Source organism: Zeus faber (assembly GCF_960531495.2).
Source record: "Zeus faber genome assembly, chromosome: 15".
NCBI classification, from domain to species: Eukaryota; Metazoa; Chordata; class Actinopteri; order Zeiformes; family Zeidae; genus Zeus; species Zeus faber.
The window spans coordinates 10,532,086-10,555,070 of record NC_137194.1 but is presented as its reverse complement, the minus strand read 5'-3'; the positions used below and the strand labels follow the sequence as shown (position 1 = coordinate 10,555,070).

At 43.8% G+C, this 22,985-nt stretch overlaps 1 protein-coding gene across 1 annotated transcript; it reads left to right on the top strand.

The window, feature by feature from the left end:
• Positions 1-707: 707 nt before the first annotated feature.
• slc16a4 (solute carrier family 16 member 4) lies at positions 708-21,415 on the top strand (the record flags this gene model as incomplete). The annotated part of the gene is made up of 9 exons (XM_080014589.1): positions 708-730; positions 7,060-7,195; positions 11,035-11,167; positions 11,582-11,725; positions 12,406-12,567; positions 12,728-13,381; positions 16,800-17,011; positions 19,343-19,436; positions 21,207-21,415. The coding sequence occupies 9 exons, from the start codon at positions 708-710 to the stop codon at positions 21,413-21,415; spliced, it is 1,767 nt and encodes a 588-aa protein (XP_079870715.1).
• Positions 21,416-22,985: the final 1,570 nt, after the last annotated feature.

The following is a 22,985-nucleotide window of genomic DNA, read 5'->3' as shown; positions in this document are numbered from 1 at the left end:
ATAATCTCCCAATTCCTCCCTTACCGATGTGGTTTGCTTTTTTTTTTTTGGGAGGGGGGGGGTTTCTCCTTCCAGTTCCCAAGCTCAAACGTGAATGCAAATAGTTGGGAAGGGGTGTCCCTCTTGTTTTTTTATTTATTCATTTGTTTATTTATTTTCGTCGGGACCCGACCCCGGTGTTCTCCGTCACCACGCGTTGTCTTTGGTGATGAAATATGTTCATGAAAAGGTCGTGTCAGCAGTGGGCAGAGCACGCCTGCCCGAGCGGGGGGCGGGGGGAGAGACTCTTCGCACGAACGCACATTTGTCCCCTCATTCGTACCTTTCACGTCGAGGTAAATAAATACATTTCGGTTGAAGCTGTCCTGCAGCCGCGCGCCTATGTCATACACGGGCGCTGCATTGTGAATAATTGCACAAGTCCAAGGCTCCTCCTCCTCTCCACCACCCAAAGTGCCCGGGTGACTCCTGCGTGGCATCGGCAAAAGAAACCTGTTTGAGGAGATTGTTCCGGATAAATTCTGGCAACGCATAAGATGGAATCTGGGCCAGAAGATCTGGTGGGGGGTCATCGTCCATCTCTTGTTGCAGGTGTGAAGCTTCCCTTGAGGCAGCGGTCCATTCGAGCCCCCCGGTCAGCGAGCCTGAGGATGACTCTCAGAGAATTGGATTTTTGAATTGTGTTTTCCTCTCCAGAACCTTCAATCATGCTGCCGAAAGAGCACAACAGGTAGGAAAACATCCCGCTCGCGTCTGCCTGCTTCTCTGCTTTGTCTCTTGTGCATCCAATATTCTTGAAGGACTTGTGTAATGCGCTTCCCGTCGCTTCCACTTTTCATTTTAAATGTATTTCTAAAACAGTTTGTTTTTCAAGATTCAGGATTCGAGGGGCCGCGCCACAATCGTGATTCTGGGCTCTATAATTATGTAATATAATGAATTGTCTGTGTTGTATTAAATATATATTTAAATCTACCTAAATGAAACTTATCTTCCCTCCAGTACCTACCTCACAGAGTAGAAATCCTGGCATGTCACAAAGCTTCGAATGACTCGGTGTGTGCGTGGGTGTGTGTGTGCGCGCGTGTGGGGATGATTTGCCGATATTTTATTTAAACTGACCAATTACTACCTCCAGTCGGACAGATATGTATTTCAAGAAACCCCGACAGGACTTTGTGTTTTTTGTTTTTTTCAGTAAATGACTCATTTTATAAGATACATCAATAATTTGTAGTAGCCAGTCGACTCTAAGGTTTTGTCGACCAAATTCATAACACAATAACAATTATATGTGCATGTGTCCACGCTCCCTCACGCTACCGCTATCATATTGCGATTTCTTATGCTGAACAATCATAGCACACATAGCATTGTGAGTTATTTGGTAAAGTTATTATTATTATTTATTTATTTATTAAGTAAATCAAATGAAATAATAATAATAATAATAATTTTAACACTCATCATTAAGGTGGAGGGACTACATATCTCTGTATTCATAAATGAGTCCTTGCCTACATCTCAGTTCACAGATCACACCCTTGATACACCCTTGAATGCTTAAGCAGGCTGCTTGACTTGTTTTCTCGAAACACTGAACCTTTTTGAATCTTCTTTTGAACTTTATTTATATAGAACTTTTCTTAACAAGGTTACAAAGCACTTGACAGGAAAAAAAACAACCCGATAATAACAGCACAGATAACACAAATACAGATAAAATACAAAAAATACAAATACCTTTACCTATGGAAACTGAAACAAATAAGAACAACACGGGGATCATGAAACATCAGGGATAAAATAAAGTTAAAAAGTATTAAATGGCAGGAGTCAAATAATAAACCCCAGTAACTTAAATGTAAGAAATCGTAAACACTTTCCTATGAAAGAAAGATTTAAGAAGGGATTTAATGTTGCAGCCTGTCTGATGTCAACAGGCTCTGACAGCAAAGGCCCAGCCACCTTTGGTTCTGAGCCAGGATCTAGGAGGAACCAGCAGAGCGGCATCCACCGATCTCAGAGAACACTCAGGAAAAACAGATTTGCATCAAAAGTGCCACAGAGATTTCTGGCAGCCCGCCCAATATTTTTGGTCGGTGAATCAAGGTTACGGTGCAGCGGAATGGTGGAACGTGTTTGACCAGGGACTATCACCCCAGATTTACTGTATCATCATTCCGTCTTCAAAAAGTTTTGGGACATCCAACATTTTGTATCACCCAGGCAGGCAAGGAAATTATCTAAACTGCTTTTGATATTAAATTGGAGAGGAACATAAAGCTGCGTGTCGTCCGCATAACGCTGATGGGGAACACCATGGCTCTGGGTGCTCTGGCTGAGGGGAAGCGTGTACAGTATGTTGGGAACAATAGAGGGCCAAGAATGGACCCTTGGGGAACACCACAGTTTAAATCAGCAACACAGGGACTGACGTCTGCCATCACAACGGAAAAGGTTCGACTGGAGAGGTATTCGCGTGGGAGTTGTAGAGCAGTTCCCTGAAGACCAACCCAAGTTTTCAGACGGTGCAGGAGGACGAGCGCGATCAACGGAGTCGAACGCGGCTCTCAAAACTAAAAAGTGCGGGGACAGAGCAGTCGCCTCTACCTGCTGTTAACGGACCGCCATCAGAGCCCTGCACAAGGGCTGTCTCTGTGCTGTGGTGAGCTCTTAAAGTGAGTGAAAACTGTTCAAAATATTGTTATTGTTCATAAAATAAATTAATTGGGTTGAAACGATTGTCTCCGGTATCTTAGATTAAAAAAAATTAAAAAAAAGATCATTTAGAAATTGGCCTCTAATTATTGGGTGATAAGAGGATCCAAATGAAATTGCATTTTTGAAACGGTTTGGAAAGTTGCCAGAGGTCAGAGAACTCTAACTGTTAATAATCAATAAAAATAAAAGGACCGACAGTGGGGAAATCCTCCTTTAAAGACTTGGTTGGGAAAATATCCCAAACACAGGTGGAGGAGTCAGAACCTGAATAAAAAAACTTGGGAAAAGCTGTCTGAATTTGGCTGCAGAGTCAGCAGTAAAAAGGCGAGATCGTACGATAGGTTGAGAGTTTAAAAACGTAGAAGAGGAGTGTGTTGTGTTGTCCACGTGTGTGTGTGTGTGTGTGCGCGCGTGCGTATGCGATGAGAGGGCAGCCGAAAGCCACAGGAAACGACAACGACCTTGAACAAGTGCGACACACTAAACTTTCACGACTTTCACATGTGCCCTGAAAAAGAAAACAAACAAAAAACAGCAACAAAAAAAAGCCTTTGGCTTTGATCTACCCAGAATGTTCGTCTGGCGTTTTCAGGACAAACGCTGATCCTAAAAGGGCTCAAAGGAAATGTCTTTCACCACTTTGAGGTTTGTTGTCCCCTACGCCCAGACCTATTTGAAGTATGAGGGATAGGATAAAAGATAGATCCTTTTCTCTCATGGCCAATATGGACAGGGTGTCAAGGCGTGCCTTTAACTCTTACATCAGCTGCGTTTTCAAAGGTGCAGGAGACAACCTTTGCGCCGCTGTGGCAAAGACAACCGGATCGCTTTACGGCCATTCCCTTTGGATGTTCACCGAGGAGGTCAATTCAAATTGTCACAATTTTAGTTCAATTTTTATCTCCTTTGGTTTGCGGAAGCATAGACGTGTACGCATTGATGCCGCATTGATGCCGCATTGATGCCTCATTGATGCCGCATTGACTGCTACGGCCCGTTGCCGCGATATTGGAACGGGCGATACTGGCCTGTAAACAAATACAAGTAAACCGGGGGAGCTGCGTTTTTTCCTGGATAAAAAGCACCGTAACGTTGGCATTTCTCAACCCCTTTCAATGAGTCGTTGTTATATTCCAGGGGTGGTTGATCTACCTGGAGTAGTTTGCTCCACCGTCCGCCATTTCCGCTAATGGTTGCACATTGGGTAACGCGCTTCCTGTGACCTCCTGCCGTAAGTCCATCATTTTCCCGGGAGTTCGTACCCGGTGGCAGTGCCAATGCACAGTGATATGGAGGCTTAGAGGGAACCGATCTAACAACGATGGTGTCATTATTCTATAGCCGTTGCACTGTGCAATCAACATTAACTTCATAATGAGAAGTTAAACTGGCAAAGTTGTCTATTGCTCCTTTCGAATATACATCATATTTCAGAACAAAGGCTTGATTTGTTCATTTCTGACTCTGGGAGGGAGTTGTGATAACCCAAATCACAAGCATATGAAAGTGGCGTCCCCGTTTCAGCGCTGCAACGACACAATATTACAATCCCTTCATTAATCGCCAACATTACAACAATTCAAAATGAACAGATTATCTGGCTGGTTTTTGGGTATTTTGCGCGTTTTCACGTTGCTTTTCCCATCGTTTCCCCATCGGCGACGTACGTTTATTTGAAAATTATTTCAACACCACGTGTGTCGATATAAAATCCCAAACTCTTTTGATTTTGGTTTCGTAATAGTTACGTGGCGGGCGGAGGACGTAGTGGAGGCCAGGTTTGCGTCTATCTCCGCTGACCACCTGTGCGCCGCAGTAAAGGCGTGAGGTTGTTTAATCCAGGGAAGTGCCGTCGCGGGAGCACACTCGACACAGGAGACAGTGGTTTGCTGCTCTTCATTCTCTGCCTTTCTGTGCAATTCTCCACATCGCCACTGTCACAATCATCAGGTTTCCAGGCTGCAGCGCTGCAACCCAAGATGCCCGCGCCATTGATTCGCAAACTGACCCCCGAGCAGCCTTTTTCTGGGCTTGTGGAGCAGCCTCCGCTCTAGAGAAACGCCTCCGATCCATCGCACCCCGCGAGACGCTTTGTTTGTTTTACTCGGAAATCGATGGAAGCAAGGCTGTGTTTAAGGTGGAATTCAGCAACTTTTATTTTATTTTATTTTATTTTTTATTTTATTTTTTTTACAAAGCGCGTGTGCTCAGGGGTGTGCTCAGGGGTGCCGTTAGGGGCTGATTTGCCTTCATATCTGAGCTCCTCTTCTGTTTTCAATTAGCTCGGTACCGACTCCCTGAAACTTGAGTCTGGCTTTTTTAAACGGGGGGTGGGACTGAAGGAGGATGTAAAATAACCGTCATCTGCATGGGCAGGTTGTCCAGTTTTGAGGAATTGTTTTTTTTTATTTTTTATTTTTTTATTCTTGCCAGCGTGTGCATGTGATTGTAGGCACCATGTGGGTTAAATTGAGGCATGCAATTAAGAAGGAATTAAGGGTTTCAAAGTGAACTCCTTTTCTGAATGCAAACTTTAAAAACAACCAAAAACATGAGAGAGAGAGAGGTGGAGAGGGTGGGGGTTTGGAAAAAAATGTGGTGCTAATTCCTCACTACAAGGCACTGATCTCAAATCCCTCATTGCCCAGACGCTCAGACCCACCACACATCCACGCACTCGCAGCGGGCTCTGGGGACAACTTGTGAACAGCACATGGGAAGAAATGCTTGTCCTTGCAGTACACTGGCCCGATTCATTCCCATTTAATCCGCTCTGTGTGCTCTGCCTAATTTGGAGCCGAATTCTTATAGGTGTCTAAGGAAGAAAAAAAAAAAACTCAATGATGAAGCATGAGGGCCATGGCACACAGCTGTGAAAGGAAGGAGGAAAATGTGCACGGGGGCATTAGTGCGCTCTCAACTTGCAGGGGCTTATCTCGGGTTACTCGTTTAGCTTGTGCACCATCCGACGTAGCTCATGCATTTCTGGTTTTTCAGCCTCAAATAGCTGGAATTTGAAATGGTAGAGGAAACAATTAACGCATTTTGCAGGTATGTGAAATGTTAGAACCTGCCCCACCCTGAAATGGAGAGCTTTTAACGACCATTGTTTCCTTGTCTCCCGCACCACGGCTGTCTACAGTCCACTGACATGTTAATTGAATGGAATTAAGCAAATCAAAGAGACATTCGTATCATGTTTACGTGCTGTCAATCCTGCATTCAGGACGTCACGGTTATTTCACACATACAGTACACATACCTTACGTTTTTCAAAGACTGTAACGGATGCCCAAACTTTGCTCCTTCTGAAAACAATGGCGTTGAACGAAATAATATGTAGTTCACAGACAAATGCACACGATCTAGCATGTGTTTATGTTTAACATGGGCGCTTTAAAATCTGTGGGAAAAAGTTAAAGTGTCAGCAGGAAAACGTGAGAAATTAGACATTTCAACCGTACAGTTTCTAAAGTGCCATGCTACCCGCATGGCTGGCTTAGAAAATATGTACACTAAATTCAAAATGTATACATTCAACAATGTCAACAATATCAATATCAACAATAAAGTAATAAGATCCACGTGTACCGGTGTGCATATCCACTAGTGCAACAGCGAATAATAATAATAATAATAATAATAATAATAATAATAAATTGTCATTATCTTAATATCTTGTTCAAACAAAAATCATAGATTGGATCGTAGAACAGATCATACGCAAAGTGATATATGCAAATGAATCTCCAAGTTCATCATTAATAAAAAAAAAAAAAAAAAAGACAGTCAAGCCAATAATAGCTGCAGGAGTCGAGGGCACAGTGGATGGGGAGGATGAAGAGGCAGAAGCTGCTGACACTGCAGGAGCTCAGACACTCACATAGTTAAATATTACATGTGCTGCATAACACACACACACTCAAACAGCGATGGAACACTCTGAATAGAGCAGAGGGAAGAGGAATGCAAATAAACTGGAGACATCTATCTATCTATCTATCTATCTATCTATCTAGAAATGGTTAGGTTGACCTAATCATCTGCTCCATAGCTAGCTTAATTCTATTGCTTCATGGTTAATTTTTATTAAAAAATGTTTTAAGTAGGTAGAGCTTCTATGATCGTTACACTTTGTATACTGTATGTGTAGGTGTTCACGTGTTTTGCAATTGCAATTTTAGGGGTGAAACAACAGGTTTTTTTGTTTTTCTTTTACATTTCCCCTACAACTAAAATGTATAATAACTCCAGCCAAGCGACTTGCATCAGAAAGCCCAGAGCAACTTAGAAAACTTGGAAAAAGTAACGCCTATTTTTATTTTTTTTCCACAGTGAGCCCAAGTCTGTGAAATTAAGCCTGTTCCGGAGAGCTGCTCTAGCCAGTAAAGAGGAGGCGGGAAAAGAGACCCAGTATGTGGATCCTCCGGACGGGGGTTGGGGCTGGATGGTGGTGCTGCACTGCTTCCTGGTAGGCACGCACATTTTCTGCAAATATCTTGATCGTAACAACCCCCCCTTAGCGAACAGTTTTAATTAAATATGCGACAAATACGAGGCCCAGGGATTTTTTTTTTTATTCAGTCTGTATTTATACAGGGAGAGCCCAGTGACCCATTTGCAGAAAGGCCCTGGTTGCAGACGTTCACATCCCTCACATGACGCACAGGGAAAACTTTAACGTAGAGCTGTGAGATTGTCCGTGTAGGGTGGATTAGATATCGGATCCCAGAATTCCCAGAATTCCATTCGAAACACCAACGTTAATTTTTTTATCGTCTTCGCTCTGATACGATCAAGTTATTTTTTACAAAGTTTGCCTTCTTCCGCTCGACTGAATTGTGTCGCACTGCAAAGGCCGTGGTGGACATCTGCAGAAGATTGCAGTACTTGAAACAACGTTGCCATCAAGGCAAAACGCAACAGTTCTCCTCAACCCCCGTGGTCAATAAAGAACTGCCATGGATTAAAAATAAAATAAACTCTCCCCAACCACTGATGACTCTACAGTTGGAGAACAAATTTCTACCACGGACGTGACTGAGCGAGCCGCCGTCGCACAGCTTGGCTCCCCTCCTCACCTCCACGCCACTCGGTGAGGACTGGAGCGCATTTCGGAAAAAAACCCACCGGGCCGCAGCAACAGCAAGTCGGTGCCACTAACGTTACTAGGCCAACAACGTTAATTGTGGGCAATTGCGTTGTAAAAGATATCAACGTTGGTGGTAAGAGGAATTCCAAAATATACTTCTTCACCGACGAAATGGTCTGAGGCCACAGGGGAAAAAAAAAAAAAAAATCCAGAAATCCCGTCTGCCCTCCAAACGGCGAACAAAAACGATTGTGCATGTAGGGACAAATGATATTCCCAGGGAACAGTCAGAAATTCTGAAACATGACTTTGTTCAACTGCTACAGACGCTGGGCTCCCTACATATTGGGGCATGTGTTAGTGGTCCCCTGCCTTCAATTTGACAGGGAGTAGGCTGCTGGGACTGAACACAGGGCTTTCAACTGCTTGTCCCTTACATATTTATTCCATTTACCACCCAACTGTGGCAAGACGCAAGGACAGCCCAAAGATAAAGACAGCCACACACTCCCTCCAACCGTGAGACTCACAGCGACCTTGCAGAGGAGGTCTCGCCCGCCCCTCCCGCCGCCCGATTCCACCCCAACAGCCCATGACGTGGTAGTCTGTGCCCCGATCCTGACCCGGACGACGACCTTGCAAAGGATCCCTCTCTCTCTCCCTCTCTCTCGCCCTCTGTGCCTGATTCAGACCCAACAGCCCATGACGCCTCTCTACCCCACCAACAGCAGTCAAAGGAGGCTTCCACCTCCCTGCCGCCACCTGCGGCCCATGACGCAAAGGTTTCACCCCGCCCCAGTCCTCCGGATCTTCCTCTCCCCTGTCCCTCTCCTCCGACTCCCTCCACTCCACCAGATCATCCTCCGCGCGCTCTCACCCCCCTCCCTCATTTGGCATTTACGGACGGTATGAGGGAACTAGTGAATGCTGGTCTCAACACCCCGACCCTTCTCCGACTCCGTCCTACCACCCCCAGGACCCCCTCAACTTACTCCCACGTCAGTCCTTGCCAGCCCCCAATTACATCCCCCAAAACCTCCTTGATCTTGTCCAAAGTGTTCTAGTACAGGTTCTCCTCACTTAACGGCCAAGTTCCGTTCCTAGGACCAGGTCGTTAAGCAAATTTGTCGATAAGCGTGGACCTGTCTTATTGCAAGGTAAGGGTGCGTGGCTGGTACATATAGTATATATAGTGCATATAGTGTGTATAGTGTTATTTCACGGTAAGGGGGCGTGGCTGGTATATATAGTATATATAGTGCATATAGTGTTATGTCACGGTAAGGGGGCGTGGCGTGGAGTTTGCTCCTTTTTTTTAGGGATACAATTCAAAACATTAGGCAAACTATCAGTAGTTCCACATTAAACAAAAATGTGTCACCACTAAATTCATATAAAAGTAACTTGATGAACATGATTTTAGAACAACATTTAGTAATTTATTAAAGTATTTCTGATTCTGATCCTGATTCTGATGATCCAGTTTAATGCCATTGACAACAAAACTCTTGAGGGAACTACAACATCTTAAGCCATCCTCATACTTCCTCGAAACCCTGCCAACGAGCTTCCTTAAAAATGTTTGCAGCTGCATGGGGACCGACTTATGTCATAAACAGCACCATCCTATCTTGCATTTTTTTCAAAGGCCTTGAAAACTGCAGTTATTAAACCACTGCTAAAAAAAGAATAGCCTGGAGGCTTTTGTAATTAGCAACTACGGACCCATATCAAATCTATCCTACCCAAGTAAAATAACCCAAGTAAAATAATATAATAAAATTTCTACCAACAACTTAATATCTATTTAACCTCAAATAGTTTCTTCGACAAATTCCAATCAAGTTTTTGACCCCGTCACAACACCAAAACTGCTCTTATTAGGAGTCTAAACAACATTCGCATGAACACTGATTCTGGCAAAATTTCAATTCTAGCGTTATTGGATCGTAGTCCTGCTTTTGATACCGTCGACCATTCAATACTTTCGGACTGGAAAACTGTGTTGGACTCTCCGGCACAGTCTTAGATTGGTTCAGGTCCTATCTGCATGACCGGGACTACATTGTTTCTATTGCCAACCGCACATCTGAGCGAACAAGCATGATGTGTGGGGTACCTCAAGGTTCAATTCTGGGACCTCTTTTATTCAACCTCTACATGCTCCCGCTGGGCCTCATTATGCAAAAGAACAAAATCGCTGTCCGTAGCTATGAGGACGACACTCAATTATACATAGCTCTATTATCAAGTGACTATACTCCTATAGACTCGCTGCGTCTATGCGTCAAATTTGGGCACATCCATTCATTGACCAAATCAGTGACCAACTAAACAAAGACAAACAGAGATCATGGTGTTTGTTGCTAACATGGAAGACTGAAAGTGGTGGCTCGTCTTGATCCCCTTTATTTAAGGTCCAAAAATCAGGTCAGAAATCTTGGTGTTATTAAAACTCAGATCTAAATTTTAACACCCACATCAAGTCAATAACAAAATCGGCCTATTATCACCTTAAAAATACAGCAAGAATTAGAGGATGCGTTCAAACAAAAACAAATTCACGCTTTTATTTCGAGTAGGTTCGACTACTGTAATAGTCTAATCTCAGGCCGTCCCAAATAAGCACGTCGGCACCTACAGCTCATTCAGAATGCTGCTGCTAGAGTTCTAACAAAAGCTAAGAAAGCTGAACATATTACACCAGTTCTCAGGTCTCTGCATTGGCTACCAATGTGTAATAGAATTGACTTGAAAATACTGTTACTTGTCTATAAATCACTTAATGATTTAGGGCCAAAATATATCTCTGACTTGCTTCTTCTGACTTCTTACGTCATCAGGGACCGACTTGTTCCCTGTTCCTAGGATTAAAATAAAACATGGTGAAGCCGCATTAAGTTATGATGCCACACATAGCTGGAATAAACTACCGGAAGATCGTAGTTCTGCCCCAACTCTGGCTATTTTGAACAACAGGATAAAGACTTTTATGTTCACCTGTGCCTTTAATTGCTGCTGATAAATGAACTCTGACTTAAAATACACTGACCTTTTATTATTTTGATGTCTTCTATGCTTTGTTCAATTTGTTTATTTTTCTATGCTCTTTCCTTTTTATCTATTTTATGTAAACAAATTTGAATTGCCTCTGTGTATGACATGGGCTGTATAACACATGAACACCATACTGCATGTTTTTCTTTTTGTGACTGCAGGTAAATGTCCTGGTGATGGGAACTTTAAAGAGCTTTGGGATTTTCTTTGTGGCATTCCAAGATGAGTTCAAGAGCTCGGCCGAGAGCATCAGCTGGATTGGTTCCATCATGTCCAGCCTCCGTCTGTCTGGAGGTCAGGCTTAAAAGCAGATTCTCACAGTCTCTGTCCATGTCGTTTTATTTGCCTGGATATGATTTTCCTATCTTTTTCCATCCTTGATGACCATCCCTGACTAAATTGGAATTAAATGGATCAATTTTAAAATTTTCAGTGACTGTTTTAGGGTACTTAATGTGAGAATTCCCCATGTATTTACATTGTGGACCACCATCCGGACAACCTAAAACCTTCCAAACGCTCTGCTCGAGTCAACTTTGGATCAGAGATGATTGTTGTGGTTGGGAAAGATTAGGAAATCAGGTCCAGGTCAACAAATGGCTTGTACCATTTTAGTCCCCATGATATGGTTAAGTGTTACGTGTTGAGCGAGAGGAAGAAAACCCAGCTCCAGTGAAGTCGTGGTGAGTTTTTCTGTGACCGTTACAGCACCCATTGCCTCTGTGGCCTGTGCCAAGCTTGGGACCAGGGTGACGTCCATCGCCGGGGCAGTGCTCGTCAGCGGAGGCTTCATCATAAGCATCTTTGCCAACAGCGTGGTCTTCCTCTACATCAGCATGGGAGTGATCGTAGGTGAGGGGAGCTATGTAATGAGCCACTGGTTCTCAGTCTTGATATGATGACAGACTCAAACAGCAAATTATTTTGTGGATCCCTTTTAACAAGAAACACACCCACTTTGTGCTGCGTCATCACAAAGTGATCCTGCTGCCCTGTTTGTGCGGCATGCAGCAGCAGCAGTGACCCTAAACAAAAACCCGCCCTAAGCAAACCATGAGACTGTGTTTAATTTGTGGGATGGGTCTGGTTGACACTGCAAAGACGGTTTATTCTTGTGATGGTGTGATCGGTGATCATATTATTCTCCATTTTCAGTCTGTTTGATGTTTTGTTTTTGATTGCTGTCATTGCAGAAAGAGACATTTAGGTTGTAGATATGTTTATAGGTGGAGAAGATGTAAAAATGGGAATTTGACTTACGTCAAGGGCCAAGGGCCAAGGGCCCCCAGGAGGTCCAGTTTGGAAACAACAATCTATATTATGAATTCCAAAGAGAGATATATTATTTGCTGTTTTACTGTATCATAAAGTCAAAACTTAAACATGCACATTTTGTGCAGCTCTAGCCATCAAGAATATTGTACTTTTACTTGTAAATATGATCGTATTATTTTTTAGCATGTCCTACAAATAAATCAATTCTGTTTACAAGGTGTATGGTGATGACTTTTCTTAAATTTCACCTCACATAGGAATGGGCTTTGCACTTTTATACCAAGGCTTCTCCGTTGTCACAGCGCTGTACTTTCGAAAGAGGTTAGCAACAGCGTATGCCATTGGACGTTCTGGCATGGGTTTGACTTTTGCTCTGGCTCCTTTTACTCAGTTGCTCCTGGAACAATACGCTTGGCAAGGTATGTGGGTCCATTTCTATGCCACAATTGTAGCACATTGTAAAATGTAATGTAATTAGATTTGTTTTAATTTTGTATGTTCAGCTAATGTATGTTCAGGAATTAAGCAAATATGTTGACATAGAGACTGGGTTGGGCTGATTCTGTTTGTCGTCCCCAGGAGCCATGCTGATCCTTGGGGGTCTCATGCTTAATTTGGTCGCCTCTGGTATGCTACTGAGACCAATCACTGTGAAGCCATCAACACCGCCCCCAACATCAATTCAAAAGAGCCCTGCTGCCTCCCTCAAAAGCAGCTCAGATAAGGAACACCCAAAGACCTGCCTGAATGGGAATAGTTCTTCGAACTTAACCAATGGCATCTCCAAATCAGACTCTTTCCCATCGCCTCCTCCTCTTCCTCACTGGGATACTGAGGCCCTAGTGGGTGAGAATGCCCATGGGCCGCAGGACCCCACAAAAAACCCTGAACTGGCGAGGCTTGTTCTGAACAGTGTAAATGGTCATGAGCCACAGCATGACCTGACTCCAGGTAAACACGTAAGCCTAGACAGCTCCCTGGAGCTCAACAACAGCATGAATGGCTCTGCCATAGTTGGGCTTTCATCTCATGCAACCACGCCCAATGAGGTAACCATCAGGAAAGCCAAAGTATTGGACTTCTCGTTGCTGAAAGACCCCTTCTTCTGCATCTACACCTGGTCCCTGGTCTTCAGCCAGTTGGCCTACTTCATCCCCTATTTCCATCTCTCTGCCCGTGCCAGGGCCCTGGGCATTGATGCCATGGACGCCTCATTCATCATCTCAGTAGCAGGTGAGTTCCACACGGGTGATCAAGGTCAAAATCAGTTTGCTCACACGGTGTGTTTGCACTTAACACTTAAGAACACTGCCATACTCTGCCAGGTGTGGCAATGTATGGCACGGTAGCTCATGGAACAGTGTAATTACAGATTAATTACAGAGGAGGCAATTATTATAAGTCAAATAAACAAAATAGACTTGAGCAAGCAGAGGTCCAGCAGAAGAGCCGTTTGATGAAGGAATAAACTATCAACTATCAAACTGTCAATCAAATGATTTAATTGACCATGAAAAACTCTAACTCTGATTCTGTCTAAATGCACTCCAGTGATTTTATTTTGTTATGCAGTCTGATGAAAAGGTGATAGCCATGTACTGTTTATTATTTGTGCATTACTAATATCAACGTTTACGCCCTAAGAGGGACTAGGAATCTTGTGCACTTGAAAGTCCTGAAATCTGTCTTAAAACATAGCTCCTAATGGAGACATTCACCATTCTTGCGAGGGGAGGGGTACAAGTTGCTTTAGGGATGTGGTCTAAAGAGAAAAAGTCCTTGGTGAACTTTCAGGCATTAATTATTTGTGAGCTGCTCAGACTCTGCAGTCTTATGTAATGAATGTGCTTACATAAAAGCTGAACTTTGGTCTACTGGCCAAAGCTGGTGGGTTCAGCAGTATCCCATAGATGAGGCCACAAGATATGAAAAAATGGCATTTACATTTTGTTGACCAACGACACACATGCATGTAAATCTGTAAGTGTGCTTCGCAGCACCTCGTAAATAATTGCACAAATAAAGTTAGCGTTGCGGTAGTCTGCTGGGTTTTAAAGTTACTTGCATCTTCTGTCATTTATTCAGTGTGACTGGCAAGGGTCACTGCATAGTTAATAAAGAGTGTATGACCTAAAATAAAATGATAAGGCTTCTGTCACTCCAATTTATTTTAAAACAAAGCATCTGTCGCTACAGCAATGTACAATGTCAATACTATTATACTTGAGACATGCCAGGAACTATTGTTTGTGTAGCAATTACAGGTCATTAATTTTTAATGATTCATATGTTTCTAGTTTACTAATCAGATTTATTTTAAATGTCCATTTTAAAGTAGAATAACCCGCTGTGACAGTCACTGTGTTTAAATAACGGCATTGTGTTTTCAAAGCTTCTGTTGTCATTTCTGTGTGGGTTAGGGTTGCCTTTATGAAACATTTGTCTAATGCTTTTTAAGTGCGTATCATCAGTAAGTCGGGACAAAGGATGCAGATTACTGTCTTTGGTTTGTCAGCAAGTAGAATACCACCACTATTCCAAATAGAAAGAAAAGTAAAAAGATAATGAGACTGAAATTTTAACTGACTGCAACACAATAAAATAAATGGAAAAATGACACTGATGTGAAAATTCTGCAGGACCCACAAAGTAAAGGTGTGTGATCATCCGGCAATAGTTTCCACGCTGGTCGACCCTTCACAAATGAGCAGCGTGCCAACAATTAGTGCCAGGGAGCCAGCGAGACAGAAGCAGATCTTTTCCGACACGCTAGCTTTTCTTTTCTGGTCACGTGCACGAGTCTGAGGATGACAGTGAGAGAGGGAAAGAGAGAGTCCTGCCACGCTGCTGCGAGGATGAACATGCACCCTGCGTCCGTCACAGAACACCATTGATTTGCCTTGAGTGAAGAGGGCTGTTTATCGACTTGGTCGTTCCCTGTGTCGGCCCACTACCCCTAGCCCATGCAGTGACGGGAGTCTCTAGGCAACCTCCAAATGAAAGAAGTTGCTGCCGTGGTGACAAAAGAGGGCACGTGATTTTCCTTTTTCTTAATTCTGAAGTGATTGAAATTTTTCCCAGAACCAGCGAGGCGGCAAAGTGCACAAAAGACAACGTAAGACGTGCCAACAGCACCCTCTCAATACAAACAAATGCTGCGAAAAAACCAACATGCCTTTAATACCCCCTCCTCTTCTAAGTGGCCCACTGTCCAGAGATGGACGAGCAAAGGCATGCGCCAACAGCGGTTTAACCTACTCATTCTGAGAAAAAACTGAACAGGGATCAATGAGAGCCTGAGGCGCTTGCACAGGCCGTAATTAAACAGAGTTTTTCTCCAGTTTGACCAGAAACAGCTGCGGGCCTGGAATAACCTTCTGCATTGTAAAACCACAAACAAACTCAACACTTTTCTTTGTGCAAGCTGGAGACGCCCCAGGACATTCTCTCTGGTCACTAGAGGAGGACACATAAACACAGGCCAGCTGCGTCATGACATCCAGCTCCGGTGAAGATGTGCGCTCGCTTCATGCAACGGACAGAGGTGTCCGTGACAAGACATAACGGTCTCCCTTTGTCTTTCTCCACACTGAGAGTAAAGTATCCGTTTGTACGGATTGTGCAGCGGTTAATACGATCCTTAAGACACGCTTTAAACTCGGTTACACCATATGAACTGTATTGCGTTTAAAAGATCAAACTATAAGTGACACGAATGAGTAGCTGCAGGGTACAGCAGTCTGGGACACGCCGGGGGTGGGTAACTTTAATCTGCATTGGACCGGTTGGTTTCATTGATTAATGGCTTGGTGCTGCCTGCTTGCAGCTATTCCTGCGTCAATACGCTACTGTGGTTGGCTCATCAACTGTCGCATTCCTGTTGACCTCAGCAGAGAGCAGCAGATATCTGCCTCGTCATCATACCTGCTGCAGGCGTCAGACCAGAAACCAAATAATTATGCAGGAAAAAGAGAAGAAGTGATCTGCTGAGTGTAAAACAAGTAGAGAGCATATGGATGGTTTGCCGCCTGCTGTGTTTGGCACTTGCACATTGTGTTGTGAACATTAGATCAATGCAGCAAGACATTGCATCACCAGACACACATTTGATGCTGTTGCCCCTTTAGCATTTAATGATAGGTTCGTCAATTTCTTTTTAATACCAGTCCTTGTTAGAATGTTGGTTCCCATCATTTAACTGCCTTAAGGCACAGTTAGAAGTTGCAGCAAGGTTTCTCAATACCAAAGCGTTGTGCAAGGTTGTGCCATGAGTCAACACTTAAATAGATCTGGGTCGAGAAATGCCGAACCTATCATTTAATTGTACTTGCCCATTTTGAGTTGACTGCATGTCATGGATTGGCTCGTCCCGACATTTACTGTAGTTTGGCTAGACCTTTGTACAGTTTCCTTGGGATTGAAGCATATGCATGGATGTGTTTGCCTTCCTTACCTTTTACCTAAACTTTTCTGTTTTCTGTGTCTCTCCTTCACTCATTTCTTTCCTAACTGGTTTATCCACCTGCCCCACCCTTTACTCATACTCTTGTGGGATCATTCATAACTTTACTATTTTATATCTTATATATTATATCTTATACTTTTTTATATATCCTGATCCAAATGGGTTTTTTTCTTTTGCTGTTGGCAGGTATCACAGAAACCATCGCCCAGTTGGCCTCAGGCTGGATGGCAGACAGGAACCTGTTCCATAAGTACCACTATCACAAGGCCTATCTCATCCTCTGTGGCCTGGTCAACCTGTTGTCCCCCTTGGCCACCTCCTACATCTTGCTGATGGTCTACGCTGTCTTCTTCGCCATCTTCTGTGGGGGTTACATGGCACTTCTGCTGCCAGTCCTGGTAAGGAGCACCCAACCAAACTCAAGAGAGGGCAGATGTTGTGATAATAAGATAAGAGATAAGATAAGATAAGTACTGTATTTAATCAACAGCTGAGATTTTTTTTGAAAGAGCAACAGAGCCTTTGTGGTAACGGCTCTTTGAGCAAACGGTGTCATCATGTACCCTTTCCCTTCCCTTCTTGAGGTTATTACCCTAGATAATTTACACTTTGGGCTTCTATGTGTGCGTGTGAACATGTATTATAGGAGTGGAATTTTGTCTAGGTGTAAAGGTGAAGTTACTTTATTACATGATTCTTCTTGGGTGTGTGCGTGGGTGTGTGCGTGCGCGCGTGTGTGTTGACGGAAGAGGTGGTTTAGCATGAAAACGTTTTGTTCAAACACCCGACAACTGGCTCCTGGGTGTAACTGTCAGTGTCGCTTTCATTGTGTCATCCGAAATCCGATGACTCGTCTTCAGTTCATCTTACCTGAGAGCACGGACGTCTGTCTACACAGCATCTGTGAAATTCAGTGGGAAAATGACTTGTGCAATATCGTTTTCTTTGAAGGCAAATGTCTGTTTTGACTTGACTTTTAACTACTTTTGCATCGATGCTATCGAACCAGATTGTCAAGGAGATGGGAGCCCGAGGGTGTGTGTGACTGGGAGGTGTTTGCGCCATCAGCGTTTGCGTCACGATTCGTTGTCTTTGAAGACCCTCACCGAACCCTTTCATAACCCCAACCCTGACCCAAGGAACCTTTGGGTTCATTCGCTGTCCCCAGATCAGTCTGTTTCACTCAAGAAGGGAGATCCGTTGTCCTTTAGTCAACAACGCCATTTTCTCTCTGCGCGTAAATTCCGGGGTAGTAGGATGTCTCCTTTGTATTCTCACCGAGACTGGAAACGTATCAAAGTAGTCAAGGTGAATTCCCACCACACTTTTCCAACCGAAGGTGGTGAAGTTACCGTATGTGCTGGCGTACGCGTGCACAGCAAAAGGACCTGATCCGCTGCTTGGCTTTCAGAGAGACCAGTAGTGCAAGGTCTTCTTACCGCTGCTGCCAGGTCACTTATTTCTATGTTGCAAGGAGCGGGGGTTTGAAAAACATTGATTAAAAAACAACAAAAAAAACAAAAAAAAAAAACTGCCCTTCCACTCCAGTCCCTTTGGACTAATGGCACTTGTTGATATTGTCTCAGTTTCTGTATTTTATTTTAATGTTAGGTTAGAAATCTGTAAAAGGTTGTGGGATACACCTAAAGACTTTCAAAAAACATCTAAAATCCTATCAACAGACAGCGCTACACATTTACAGGCCTTTATTCCTTCCGAGTATTGCACACACTACATGATTTAGCAAGGACGGGTTTCTAGCACACGCTTTATGAAGCATGACTTGAGACTGACCTCACCAACCTGATATTCTCGCAGGTGACCACAAAGAGTTTTGGTAAAGGGAGCGGAATACCTAGAGTAGGACCAGGAGTTTTCCTTATGATTTCCATGCAATGATGAAATCGCCATTACAGAAGTTACGGTAAGTTAAGGTGGCACAACACGCAATCCACTTGTTGAAACCACCACCAATCACCCATAGAGGATGCTGGCAGATTGGTACTTTTACTGGCTCTCTACATTATGAATTAAAAAAAAAAAAAAAAGGGTCGGGGGGTCCAATCCCCACCAACCTCCTTGCATTGACTGAGCGGGGACTGTGAAATAACACACATTTATATCAACTTTTTGGAATCGAGACACACCCTCTCACCCATTTTTTATGTATTTTTTGGTATTTTTCCAAAATGGGGTTGACGGCGCTCTTTAATGTCTCTCTGCATTGTTTGGAAGAAGTCACAAATGCATTATTCCTGACGATGTTGTTCAGTGGGCAGAAAATAAGTTGGGACACGCAAACTCTATGTTTGGTGAGGAGAGTTAAAGTTAATATTGCTTCCTTACTGTTAAGATGTTGTATGAATTAAGAGATGGTGGAGCCAAGTGATCATTGGATTTTAGTGTTTTTTCTCTTAAGTCTAAAAAATATATATAAATATATAAATATATATATGAATTTCTACCTTCAAGTCTTTAATGTGAGTTTTTAGTACAGCCGTTCTGCAAGGCTGCAGCTCAATTCAGGCTGCAAATGCTCATGTTGACAGCCCAGGGACTATTTAGGGTTTGACTGGCAGGGAAGACGCTCTTGTTTTGCACAAAATATAGCTGCAATGCACCCAGCTGGTCTGAATGGAAATATTTTTGACATTTGTAACCCTAGTCCCAGTTTGATCAAAGGGAGCGATTGCTGAATTGCATTTGGTATTTCCTGTCCCGCTCCGCAGGTCGACTTGGTTGGGTCGGAAAAACTGAACAACTCCATGGGGTTCTCCATGTTCTTCGTAGGCCTCGGTTGTCTGACGGGGCCCCCACTGGCAGGTGAGTGGATCGAATGGGGAAAACCCCCCCAGTGGGTTTGCGTGCCTGCGAGCCCTCAAGGGCCTCAAACATGTCAGCAGAGATTTATTTATGGGGTACCAGAAAAAATTGGGTTTGTGGGTCTTTTGCAAAAATATATATTTAAGGGGCCTCTTGTGGCATACCTTTTCAAAGGACCCCGAATCCTGGTGGAGCCCTAGTATGTGTGTGCTGAGGGATAGTTGTCATCGTGCTGTGCGAAAGCCGAAACTCACGTGAGAAGCTATAGTTAGGCTTTCCATGATGGCAAAGCAATGCAGCAGAAACCGGGTTTTGCTGCTGGAGGGTAACATATCTCTCTGCAAGATTCCATGACGGGGGAGACTATAATAAACATTATTTGTGTGGCACTTTTCAAAACTTATGGATAGCAGGATAGGGAAGCACGGTGAGAAGCTGCAGCAGAGCGATAAGTTTCTCAGTAGCGAAGCGTGCGGCGAGGTCGTGCTCCGAACGGTTAAAATGATGCGGACCAACGTTTTCTAATACGACCCGGGTTGCTAAAAGCTACGGATGTATTTTACCCACATCTTTCCTTTAGCACGTGTATGTGTATGTAAACGTTCCCCTAGCGCTTGTATCGCTTGGCCTCAACAGGGTGTTCCCCTTGAACCCATTGACTGACTCCCTGGCCACTTTGTTAGGCAATCCTTTAGAGGAGCTTATGGATTTCGGGGTCAGAATGTGATCTGGGCCCCCGCACCTCGGAGCGGTACAGAAATAGCATGTGGCTCTGTTTACTGTCCCTGCTGCTCATGTAAGAAATAATAGTTTCTCGGCAAACCGTGATCGGGACCTAACAAGGCACGTTCAACTCTGGTATTGACCAACAGTCCCCCCAAAATCCCTGCTGCTTGCGTGTCCTACCAGCGGCAGCCATTTGTGCTTTTTCCCTTACCGTAGAATCACTTGTACCCGGGGAAGGATTACATTCGCTTCCCGACGCCAACCACTGGGAGCCATTACTGAAAAAGTTTAGGTTTGAGTCTGGGTCTAACACCATTTCGGATTAGCGTTGGTAATTCCCGGTGGGTTAGTCACGCGTGTCATACGCTGGAAGTCTGGCACGTAGCCCAATCATTTCATTGTTTGATGTTGCATCAGCTTCCATAGCCTGTGTTATTTGTTTGCAGGTCATTAATAAAAAGGAGACGTATATATTGTAAAAGAAAAAGTGTCATCGTCCCACGCGTCTCATATTCACCACAAGACCACAACCCCGAACTAGAAAGTGACACTTTCCTCCCGCCGTTAAGACTACGAAACTCGTGGGTCACGGGAGGAAGATGTCGCCATTGAATCACCACGATGTACCACAGAGGTACTGGGGACATCAACGATTATTTCAAATAATTACACGGCTCTCTTCAGCACTTTGATTGGTCAATAGCGGCAAGCGGTTATAATCAGTTATTTGCGAATAATGGTGAGTTTGCTGCTGTGCCAGGCATACTAGTTATACTGTAAAATCACTTCAATATTCAAACATTCATCGATATTCTGTCTCATTGTATTATTTTATTTAGTAAGTAGCCTGTAATAAGTGGGATAATGTGCAGCCCGTAGGTCATTACTGCAAAATAACCCCCTCGGAGTGATAGAAGACAGTGATCGACCTGTCGGAGGTTCTTTTTTTGCGATAACGACTGGCCAGCCGTGGAGTATCTGATCCCTAACTTATCACCAAGCCTCATAACCGTTTTGTCGTTTTGTATGCTTGTGGTTGACCAGGTTTCCTCTACGACTATACCCAGACGTATGACTGTTCTTTCTACCTTGCTGGGGTCTGCTACCTGCTCTCCTCTGTCTCCCTCTTCCTGGAGCCCCTGGCTCGGCGCTGGCACACCAGGAGGAAAGCCGCCCAGGCCCCCAGAGCGGAAAACGGGTGCAAGGCCAACGGCTGCTTCACCCCCGACAAACTGCACAACAGCACCGTGTAGATGACGAAACTACAGGGAACTCCCGGCTTTTTCTTTCTTTTATTTTATTTTTTTACAAACTTGCTCATTTGCTGCATACCTCTGGATACCACGGACTGGAAAATGACCTCAGCAAATGGTCAGGTCCTTGAACTGCTCTTTAAACTTTGGAAAACCAAGAGTGTTGGACAGCCTGAGCAAGAATGACGACTACAACTGAATGTCCATGGTCCAAGGATATATTTGGGACTGTGCATCATTCCTTATTTTACATTTGAACATGAAAGCCAAAATTACACAGTCATGCCATATAGTTTACCACCCTTTCACTTTTCCCAATACACAGTGGTAGTACGAGTATAATTTTATAAAATGTATACAAAAACCGAAGCCATTTGTCACAGCTGGAGAACTCCACAACCATCTATTACCAAATTTCTTGTCATTACTTACTGGGACGATAATGGCAAAGTATGTTTTCCAACGCTACCACAGGTGAAGTAGGGCTGTTCCCCATGACCTCAGCTTCTTTGCAAACATGGAAATGGGGGAAAATAAAATGTGATTATTCAATGGTAAGCACAGCTGCCAGCCGCGTTTCCTCCTATGACAGCATGTCTCCCAGTAGTGCTAAAAAATGCACTGGTAAAGTACAGATGATCCAGCATTGCCTAATGTGAAAACTAAACAACGTTTGGTTGGAATGTTCTACCTATAGCTATATATCTTAAGCATTTGCCTTGTTGTATGAATTGCGTTTTCTATAAGGAAATTCTTATTCGTCAAAAGAGCATATCTGCAAATAACGTGTTCAACTGGTTTCTTTTTATATACCTCTATATTTATAACTTAATTCACAATCATGCACTTTGGGCCAGATTTCGACCATACAGCATGACAGTACCTCCTGGTCTTTTTGCTGCAAGACATTTTAGACAAAGAGCAATAAATTCAAAATGTCCTACGTGTCAAACCGAACAGTACAACGCCAGAGAGCAGTTACTGTGTGACTCGTGACACCGGGTGAAACTGTAAATCAGACCATAAGTTAACCTGCTCTGCCGGGTCATGTTGCCACAGTTGTGGGTCGTATATCATTTAAAAGCTCAGAACGTTTGAGGTTTTTCGCTCCCGTAATAAAACCAAAATCCAACCCTTCAACAGCGTCTCACCTTTTAAACGAAAATTCCCCTGTGGAAGCGCAGCTGACTCATGTTCCAGTGACTCGGTGTCAAGTCGTCGGCGCTGCCACAGTCGGTCAGTGCTCCGTCCACAACCTTCCCACGGGCCTGATGTTCTATGCAACCTGCTGCACAGCCTCACAGCGCATATTTGATGCTTCCCACTGTATATGTTCAATTCATGGTAGGATTATTGCCAAGGCCTGAAAGTCTCTCAAGGTACTTATCGAGACTGGAAAATGTCAAACTGTGACGTCTGGACATGTACCTGAGGCGTTTTGCCTTTTAAGTATATTTGTTTGAAGGTTTATTATCTGTGGCACATTTTGTCAATCGCGTTGATGTGTCGACCACCTACAAACTACCTTGTTACTACGTATAAATCAATACCCGTTACTCAGTTTGTATTT